This window comes from Archocentrus centrarchus, chromosome 16 (genome assembly GCF_007364275.1).
Source record: "Archocentrus centrarchus isolate MPI-CPG fArcCen1 chromosome 16, fArcCen1, whole genome shotgun sequence".
In the NCBI taxonomy this organism is placed as follows: domain Eukaryota; kingdom Metazoa; phylum Chordata; class Actinopteri; order Cichliformes; family Cichlidae; genus Archocentrus; species Archocentrus centrarchus.
Window position 1 is genome coordinate 237,076 of NC_044361.1, and position 9,293 is coordinate 246,368.

General features: G+C 44.2%; 1 protein-coding gene across 1 annotated transcript in view; it reads right to left on the reverse strand.

Moving 5' to 3' along the window:
• gon4lb (gon-4 like b) overlaps positions 1-8,919 on the reverse strand; it is a 38,490-nt gene extending 29,571 nt beyond the window's left edge. Inside the window, exons 1-7 of the mRNA XM_030750225.1 lie at positions 8,805-8,919; positions 6,341-6,482; positions 4,090-4,223; positions 3,936-4,010; positions 645-689; positions 524-556; positions 266-367 (exon numbers count right to left, since the gene is read on the reverse strand). Of these exons, the coding sequence (XP_030606085.1) occupies positions 266-367; positions 524-556; positions 645-689; positions 3,936-4,010; positions 4,090-4,223; positions 6,341-6,482; positions 8,805-8,828 (555 nt within the window). The 5' untranslated portion in view covers positions 8,829-8,919. The remainder of the gene's footprint in view (positions 1-265; positions 368-523; positions 557-644; positions 690-3,935; positions 4,011-4,089; positions 4,224-6,340; positions 6,483-8,804) is intronic.
• Positions 8,920-9,293: the final 374 nt, after the last annotated feature.

Sequence of the window (9,293 nt, forward strand, 5' to 3'; positions counted from 1 at the left end):
AAAGTGCTTTTATAAATGGGTGAATGAGGCATGTTGTATAAAACACTTTGAGTGCTCAAGTAGAGCAGAAAAGCATCCATTTACAACTGCTGTTCGTCCCGTTTCTGGGGAGCATTGACTTGAAGAGTTTGGATAAATATGTTATTGATAACTCCCGTGTGTGACATCATGCAGATGACGGGAGGTGACTGCAGGTCACTGAAGTCAGTTTCCACAGGTTTGTTTTTCCCATTGACAGCAGGAAGGCCAAAGGTCAAAGACTCACCTCCTCGGCTGTATCTTCCGCCTCCTCTTCTTCATCAGGACAATACTCTTCATCAGACGAGTCTTCATCATCCTCAAGTTCGATGTCAATAAACTGAGGAGGCTGCAGGAGAGAAGCAGACAGTAAAACTCTGCAACTAGAAACATTTAAGGACTTCAATTAATTTAATGTGTTTTTAGTATAATTTAAATACATTCTTACGAGATTTTATGAGTGAATATTTTAAGAGTTTTTAGACATCCTGCAGAGTCAGTTTACCTTGTTCACTGCAGACGGATCCCAGTTTACAGGCTGAAACCAGACAGTTGGAAAGAGACTGACAGGTTAGACTCTGTTTTTATGCGTAATCCATCAGAGAGGTGTGGGAAGCTGAACTCACCTGGAGGGTCTGCCTGAGTCTGGACCGAGTCCAGATCTTTGGCTCCTGATGTGAAACAAGCAGAAAGACAGAGAGAAAGAGAGACAGGTTGTTAGAGACACACACACACACACACACACACACACACACACACACACACACACACACACACACACACACACACACACACAGTGTACAGTGGCTTGCAAAAGTATTCATACCCCTTGAACATTTCCATATTTTGTCACATTACAACCACAAACAAATATATTTCACTGGTATTTAATGTGAAAGACCAACACAAAGTGATATACAATTGTGAAGTGGAAAGAAAATTATACATGATTCAAAACATTTTTTACAAATAAAAAACTGAAAAGTGCGGTGTGCAAAAGTATTGAGCCCCCTTTTCTCTGAGTGCAACAATTGCATTCAGAAGTTGCCTGATGACTGCTAATGACTAAAAAGAGTCCACCTGTGTGTAATCTAATCTCAGTACAAATACAGCTGCTCCGTGATGGCCTCAGAGGTTAAGAGAATATTGGGGAGTAAACAGCATCATGAAGTCCAAAGAACACAGCAGACAGGTCAGGAAGAAGGTTGTGGAGAAGTTTAAAGCAGGCTTACGCTATAAAAAGATTTCCCAAGCTTTGAACATCTCACGGAGCGCTGTTCAATCCATTATCTGGAAATGGAAAGAGTACGGCACAACTGTAAACCTACCAAGACAAGGCCGTCCACCTAAACTTACAGTCTGAACAAGGAGAGCACTGATCAGAGATGCAGCCAAGAGGCCCACGGTGACTCTGGACCAAATGCAGAGATCCACAGCACAGGTGGGGGAATCTGTCCACAGGACAACTATTAGTTGTGCACTGCACAAATGTGGTCTTTATGGAAGAGCGGCAAGAATAAAGCCATTGTTAAAAGAAAACCATAAAAAGTCCCGTTTGCAGTTTGCCAGAAGCCATGTTGGAGACACAGCAAACATGTGGAACAAGGTGCTTTGGTCAGAGGAGACCAAAATTGAACTTTTTGGCCAAAATGCAAAACGCTATGTGTGGTGGAGAATTAACACTGCACATCACTCTGAACACACCATCCCCACTGTTAAATATGGTGGTGGCAGCATCATGCTCTGGGGCTGCTTCTCTTCAGCAGGAACAGGGAAGTTGGTCAGAGTTGATGGGAAGATGGATGGAGCCAAATACAGGACAATCTTGGAGGAAAACCTGTTGGAGTCTGCAAGAGACTTGAGACTGGGGCGGAGGTTCACCTTCCAGCAGGACAGCGACCCTAAACATAAAGCCAGGGCTACAATGGAATGGTTTCAAACCAAACATATTAATGTGTTAGAACGGCCCAGTCAAAGTCCAGACCTAAACCCAATCTGCTGTTCACAAACGCTCTCCATCTAATCTGACTGAGCTTGAGCTGTTTTGCAAAGAAGAATGGGCAAAAATTTCAGTCACTAGATGTGTAAAGCTGGTGGAGACAAACCCTAAAAGACCTGCAGCTGTAACTGCAGCAAAAGGTGGTTCCACAAAGGATTGACTCAGGGGGGCTCAATACTTTTGCACAGTGGAATTTTCAGTTTTTTATTTGTAAAAAATGTTTTGAATCATGTATAATTTTCTTTCCACTTCACAATTGTAACCACTTTGTGTTGGTCTTTGACATTAAATTCCAGTGAAATATATTTGTTTGTGGTTGTAATGTAACAAAATATGGAAAAGTTCAAGGGGTATGAATACTATTGCAAGCCACTGTATTTCTTCAGATACATTTTACATGTACACACAAAAATGCAACAAACGCCTGACAAGCACAATTAGGCAGATACTCAATGGCCTCTTTTCCACCGATGGGATGCCGGTGCCAGTATTTGAACCGTTCAGCAGTTTTTCCACCGTGCCCGGCCGAAAAACAGGTTCAACTCGGGTCCCACAAACTAGCTGGACTCAAACCAAGAACGTGTGACGAAAGCAGCAGAAGGGCGTGACTCTGCCATCTCAACAAAGTTTTCTACCACTATTTCACTGCATGGTGTGTATTACATGAGAAATGCGATGCAATTTTTACAGCTGTGAATTAGGTTGGGCTCTAAGGCTGAACTTGCTGCTTTGTATCAGTTCATATCACAGATAAAAGGACACAAAGTGCGTACCTGTCATCTTGCTCTAATCGCTGTCTGTGTTTCCCTCTGTGCTGCACACAGATGCTGCAGTAGTTTGCTTTGGACCCTAAAACGTATTTGCAGCACAGAAAGGGGAGCGTGTTCTCCCACGTTTGTGCGCTTTGACTTCCGTGTCCAGACGAGGACCCGCCCACGCTCATACGTAAAGGAGCAGTTCACAGAAACGCGGTGGGAACGCGGGCCCGTTCTTAAGAGTTTCGCCGGTTCCCTGAAACTGACACCGGTACTGGCACGAGCACCGGCACCTCGGTGGTGGAAATGTAGCAAATGACGATTAACATTGAAAAGAGAGCCCTCACATTTTTTAGTACCCTGTGTCATTTGGTGCTGAGACTAACTGCCTCCTCTTCAACAAAGTGAGCCAGAGTAAACCCAATTATAACAAAGTGTAAGGAAACCTATCTGAAACACTGGAAAATCAAAGCCAAAGCAGGTTAGTGTTATCTGACCCTAAACAGAGATTATGAACCGGCAGACTACCCCTTGAACTGGCTGAGATAGAAAGCAGATCCTAACCAACTACAGCAGGGATCCTCAAGTCCAGGCCTCGAGGGCCAGTGTCCAGCAACTTTTAGATGTGTCTCTGCTTCAACACACCTGAGTCAAATATAGAAGTCATTAGCAGGACTCTGGAGAACTTGACTGCATACTGAGGAGGTAATTCAGCCATTTGATTCAGGTGTGTTGGATCAGGGACACATCTAAAACCTGCAGGACACCGGCCCTCGAGGCCTGGATGTGAGGATCCCTGAACTACAGGCTCAGTGGCCAGAAACTGCCAATTAAACAAGGAAGATACAAAAAGCGATGGCAGCTAAAATAAAACAGAACATGTGATCAGGTTTGACAGGTGAGGTTCATGCGGTAATGCACTTCCTCCCAAAACGTAAACCACTCAGTGAAATAAGGAAGACTTCAACCAATTCAACAGAACTGAGTATATATGTATCAACCTTTTTGTTATTTTATTGTTTTTCTGTTTTGTTTTGTTTTTATAATAAACTGTATTGTAATGCTTTTAAAATATGTTTAACTGAAAATCAGATGTGTGGACACGGTGACACGGGAAGCTGCAGGTAAACATGAAAGAGGTGCAGACAGGTGAACAAACTCACAAACAAAGGGAGGTCCTGAGTGTCTCTGATCGCTGCTTTCATCATGGCGACCACACGTTCATCAGTAATCACCTCCTGAAACACATAGAGAGAACGTCTGAGTGTGTTAGTGTGTGTGTCTGTGTTGGTGTGTGTGTGTTAGTGTGCTACTCACATGCAGGATGGCGCGCACGTTACTGGACGTCAGGTTCAGCCGTTTGGACTTCCTGTCCAGGTCAATGTCCAGTCGTCCAAGTTCATCATCACTAGTCTCCATGGTGACTGTATCCTCTCCCATCATTGCATCACCTGAGCAGAAAACAGTTCAGGTATGAACCAACACTGGATCTGCCTCCTTTAACTGATCTTTATACAGCAGGTTGTATTACTGAGGACACCATTACAGCATGGTGGGAGGAAACCAGCAGGATTAGGTTCAACTACCTCTAATCCTCACCTGTGCAGGTCACACAGGTCAGAGTCTGACCCGTGTGACCTGCACACAAACTAAACCAGCCAATCAGCCAACCTGAGTGTTCACATCTGTGTATTTACTGTACTGTGCACCCTACACCTCCTCCCACAACATACCCTGTATGCATATTATATTTTAGTGTAAATATTTGTTACATTCTAGTGCAGGGGTATTCAACTGGCGGCCCAAGGGCCAGAACCAGCCCATCAGTCATTCTGGACTGGCCCACTGCCCATTTACTTCTATTAAATAAAAACTTTAAAAGAAGCTGTGACTAAACTGCAAGCACTGCATGTAGTTCACACTCCTTACAGGTGGTGGCGGTAACGCACCATAGATTACCAACCGCCATTAAAATCAAGAAGAAAAAGATGAAGAAGAATGGCATTTTATCAGTGTTGCCAACTTGGTGACTTTTTCACTAGAACTAGCAGCTTTTCAGACCCCCCTAGCGAGTTTTTTCCTAAAAGCAACTAAGGAACTGACAAATTTAGCGAGTTTTCTCGGTGATGTCAGCAACTTTTGGAGAGCTTTTTGTTAACCTGAAATCCTCCGCTATCGCTATGGTTTGTGTACATACAGCCTTTGTACTGCGTCCGTTTAGACGCTTTGGCATCGCCTGGACCCCCAAGAGTACCGAACTGTTGGTATGTACCGTAAGTCACGTGACCTTAATAGCGGAAGTGAGTCTGATCGTGTCCTCGTGATGCAGCCGGCGGATACGAGGCCACATTGAGCGGGTGGGAGCGTTGCTGTGATACATCAGCATATATGTCTATGGATTTTCAAATCCTGCTGACTGAAGGATGGAAGTTTGTTCATTCAGTCTGTTTACATGTTTGTTATCTTACACAGGAGGAAGCACTTTGGTGAAGTCTACTTCACTGCAGACTGGCTTTTAAAAGAATCAGCCAGCCTTTTGCTATTTTCGCTCTGTATCTTTTATGTTTACATTTTAATAGCACAGCTGTGAGTCTCTTGTTATGTAGAAAAAAAAGCATTAATTTATTTGGGGAGCATTATTTAAATATGCCAGTGGTTTATTTTTTAACAATTTCTCCTGTACATCTACAGCTGAATGTTAATAAAAGTGTCTGTGTGACATTTGGGACATGTAGCTTTGACTCAGAAGTGCCTTTTTGTTTAGACCTTTTAGGAAGAAAAAAATATCAAGATATATTTCAGATATCACCATTCAGGTAAAAAATATCGAGATATTGTTTTGGTCCATATTCCCCAGCCCTAGTAGTTCTAAACATATTTTTTCTTCACTTTTTGTCTCTCCAAAGATGTTATCCCTCTCTTCTACAGCCTCGATTGCAACTACATGCAAATAACCAATTATGCAAATTAGGTGATGATGTCATATAGCGACTTTCAGGACATCCAATAGCTACTTTCCTTGCTGAGGGGTTGGCAGGAGGCCAGACAGCAGTTTCTGATGAAAACATGTCGCATTCAAAAGAGAAGAGACGTAAGGTGGACAGCGAAAATAGAAAATTTAACGACAACTGGACCGATAAGTATGCACAAGAGTAAGTGTCCCGAGAAATATGTGGCCCACTGGCAAATAGCCTCATGACAATTTGGCCCATAGAAAAATGTAGTTGAATACCCCTGTTCTAGTGTATAGCATGTATAGTGGTAAGTGTATAGTATGTATATTCTAGTGTATACATTGTTACTTTTATATATTTTGACTATATTTTGTTAATCATTCCACTTTCATTTTACCTCAGTGTACACTTTGATTATATTCTTTAAATCGTTGTATTTATGTCTTCATTTTGTGTTATAGTGTAAGGGTAGTCGTCAAAGCATTTCACTGCTGGTTGTACCTTGTATGACTGTGCATGTGACAAATAAACTTTGATTTGATTGATTCGATTTACACCCGTCTCCAGGCAAATTCAACCTTCATGTGAAACACCATCAGATATGAGGACATTACCTGTGACAGGTGTGGTGTCCACTTTGTGTGTGTTGGTGGGAATTCCTGTTTGTGGCTGCCTGTCTGTCTCTTCATCTGTCCTCAAAGATTTGACCTGCAGAGGACAAACATCTTCCTCAGTGAGACGCCGCTTCGCTGTCCTCTGAGACACACAGAGAGAAAAATGAGACGATCAATAAGATGGCATATATGACGATTAATGCAATGACGCCACCTTTAACTGACATGGTCAAGACAACCTGCTGAAATTCAAACTGAGTATCAGAATGGAGAAGAAAGGTGAATGAATGAATGAAGTTTTTATTGCCATGTGGGTGAACCGGTTCACACATTGGAAATTGCAATTAACAGAGCACCCATCCAAGAATACAACAAACACAACACGGGGGGACAGGTGTCCTGAGGTTATGCAGCCGACTTGCAGCGCTACCTTTACAGTTCCCCGAAAAAGAAAACAACACACATCATGGGGTAGTTAGGTTAAAAAAAAGTCATCTGGTACAGTGCTCAAAATGAGCACCATACCAGGGTCCAAAAAAAACACCTTAGCAAAGCATATTTGCACATTTAAAGCCAGGATAGCACTGTGGTGGGTGAGGTCAGGTCATGAGGGGATGCAGACAGAGACGAGAAGGTGGGGGCATTGTGGAGCCAGATGCCAGCTCCTAGCCAAAACAGTTCGCTGATAGTGGTGGAATTTCATCAGCGGCCGTGGTACACCAGATCCAGCTTCACAAATCACAAAGCGGAGTGGGGGGGGAAGAGCGACCAACACACATAGTCCTGGAGAGATATGATTGCCAGCCCAAGGCCGGCAGGGGAGCCGAATTCCTGATAATGCAGATGTTGTTTTGGAACAGGCTGCTTGTTTTTTCCCAACAGCCTTCAGTCTCACTGGGGAACCATTCAGTAAATCCAATATTCCAAATTCATTAGTTACCGTCCTCACTGTGCAGAACCGAACCTTATCTCCAGATCTAACCCCTCTCGCCTGCGAGCATGTTAACTTTACGGCTCAGGTCCACCAGGCTTTGAGTCTGAGTCTGTACGGCTCTGGACAGGCCGTCCACCTGGGTCGGCAGCCTCTGCAGATGTCGAACTGCCGCCCAGATTTTCTTGATTTCCCGGTAAATCAGGTATCCTCCGAGCCCAAACAGAAAAGATACCGCTACCAAAAGGCCGAATATGTAGGCGTCTTCCACGTCTTCAACTTCAAGGGCCGAGAAGCACACAGGTCTCCACGAGCTCCAAGAATCGATGACGTATCCAACCGGGTCTGCTCCACTCGGACACGCAGGCTCCCCTTTCCCCGATCTCATAGTGGAAAAAATTCGATCAATGATGGTGAAGGCCCAGTTTGCGCTCAATCTTATTCGGACAGTGTGTAAGAGACGCTCTCACAGCAAGCAGCAAGCGGAGAGATGGGGAGGGCAGGGAGAGAGAGATAGTGCGACCGTCTCCGACAAGCGCAGGAAAAGAAGGTGATTTCAGTGACTCTGAATGTGGTGTGGTTGTTGGTCTGCATATTTCAGAACCTTCTGATCTCCACATCACTAATGCAGTTCAAGCTCATTATTCAGTTTACAGTTTAGTGCTTCTGCAGCAACCACGTAACCAAGGGGGCTAGTTTGTCTACAGCGAGCCTGTGCAGGTCAGACGAGTGCGGAGGAGCACAGACAGTTAAAGTCTCCAACGCCCTGTTCATGACTGCAGAGCTGTAGCATCAGCACAGAAACTGCACTGGGACCTTCACAGCGAGCAGCTCTTGCAGCTGTGATGTGAAGGTGGCTCAGAACTTTGGTCCACACAGGGTAGTTTTAAAGCATGACCTCACTCGACAAATGCACTTCAAATGGAAACGTGTTGCACTCACTGCCCTAGTGTGCGTGGTGAGTTCATTGATTCACTTCTGCACTTGGAGAAAATGTCTCTGCTTTTCTAATCCAATTCATATTTTGGCACTTGTTCAGCTGAGGCTGCGCTGCTCTGTGAGCGGTCTGCTGTGTGTGGCTGCGCCTGCGGGTCACCTGTATCCTGTACAGGTGATCATACAGAAGTGAGTCTGTAGCGCCCTTTAAAATGCGGATTTTAGTTTATCGCCAGTTTGCGTGGAAGCGCAGCATGAATGCACCCTCTCCTTTAGTTTAGTTTTTATGGAACAGGGACGTGAGCCAAGCGCCCCCGTCAGAACTGCCCGTCCACTTCGTGCTCTGGTGCCGACCGTGGTTTGGCTTGTGGCCCGGGTCAACCCGTGCTGTTATTCGGGTGAGAGCAGAGCTAACTTTTACATCCATAACAGCATCTGCTTTGCAGCTAACATTAGCTTAGCTCACACACTGAGCAGGCGCAGTGGTGGTTCCTGCTTTTTGTTTGGCGCAAACGTCAGCTCTAAGAGGAGTAAACACAGACGGAACCATCACCCAGGAGACGGTCCGGGTCACACGGACGGAAGAGAAGGACTCACCGTGAGAGTGAAGCTGGCAGCCATTCGCTCCTCTCTCTCATCTTCAGTTGTTCGTTCCGCTAGCCTGTTAGCTTAGCTTCTGTTCCGCCAACATCAATATCAGTTCCGGGCCGAATACTTCACAATAAAAGCTTTTGTTGTGTTCGTTTGAACCGGACAAATACAAAGGTGGAATCATTTATGCACCTTGATGTAAAACCCCGTGGACACTTGTTTCCACGGTGTTCATTTATGATTGAAAGAGCTTAGTTAAAATTTTGAGTCAGTATCTCAAAATTTCGAGCTATTTTCTCACAAGAATAGAATAGAATAAAATGCATTTATTTCTCATTATACGGGATGTACAGTGTGATTGGAAGGTCACTCCTGTTCAGTGTTATGCAGTAGAAAGTCACACTTTCTTAGAAATGAAAAATAACATTTCTAAAAATAACAGGAAATAAAATAGAATGGATGGATAGAATGTATAAAAATGTATACAGTATAAAA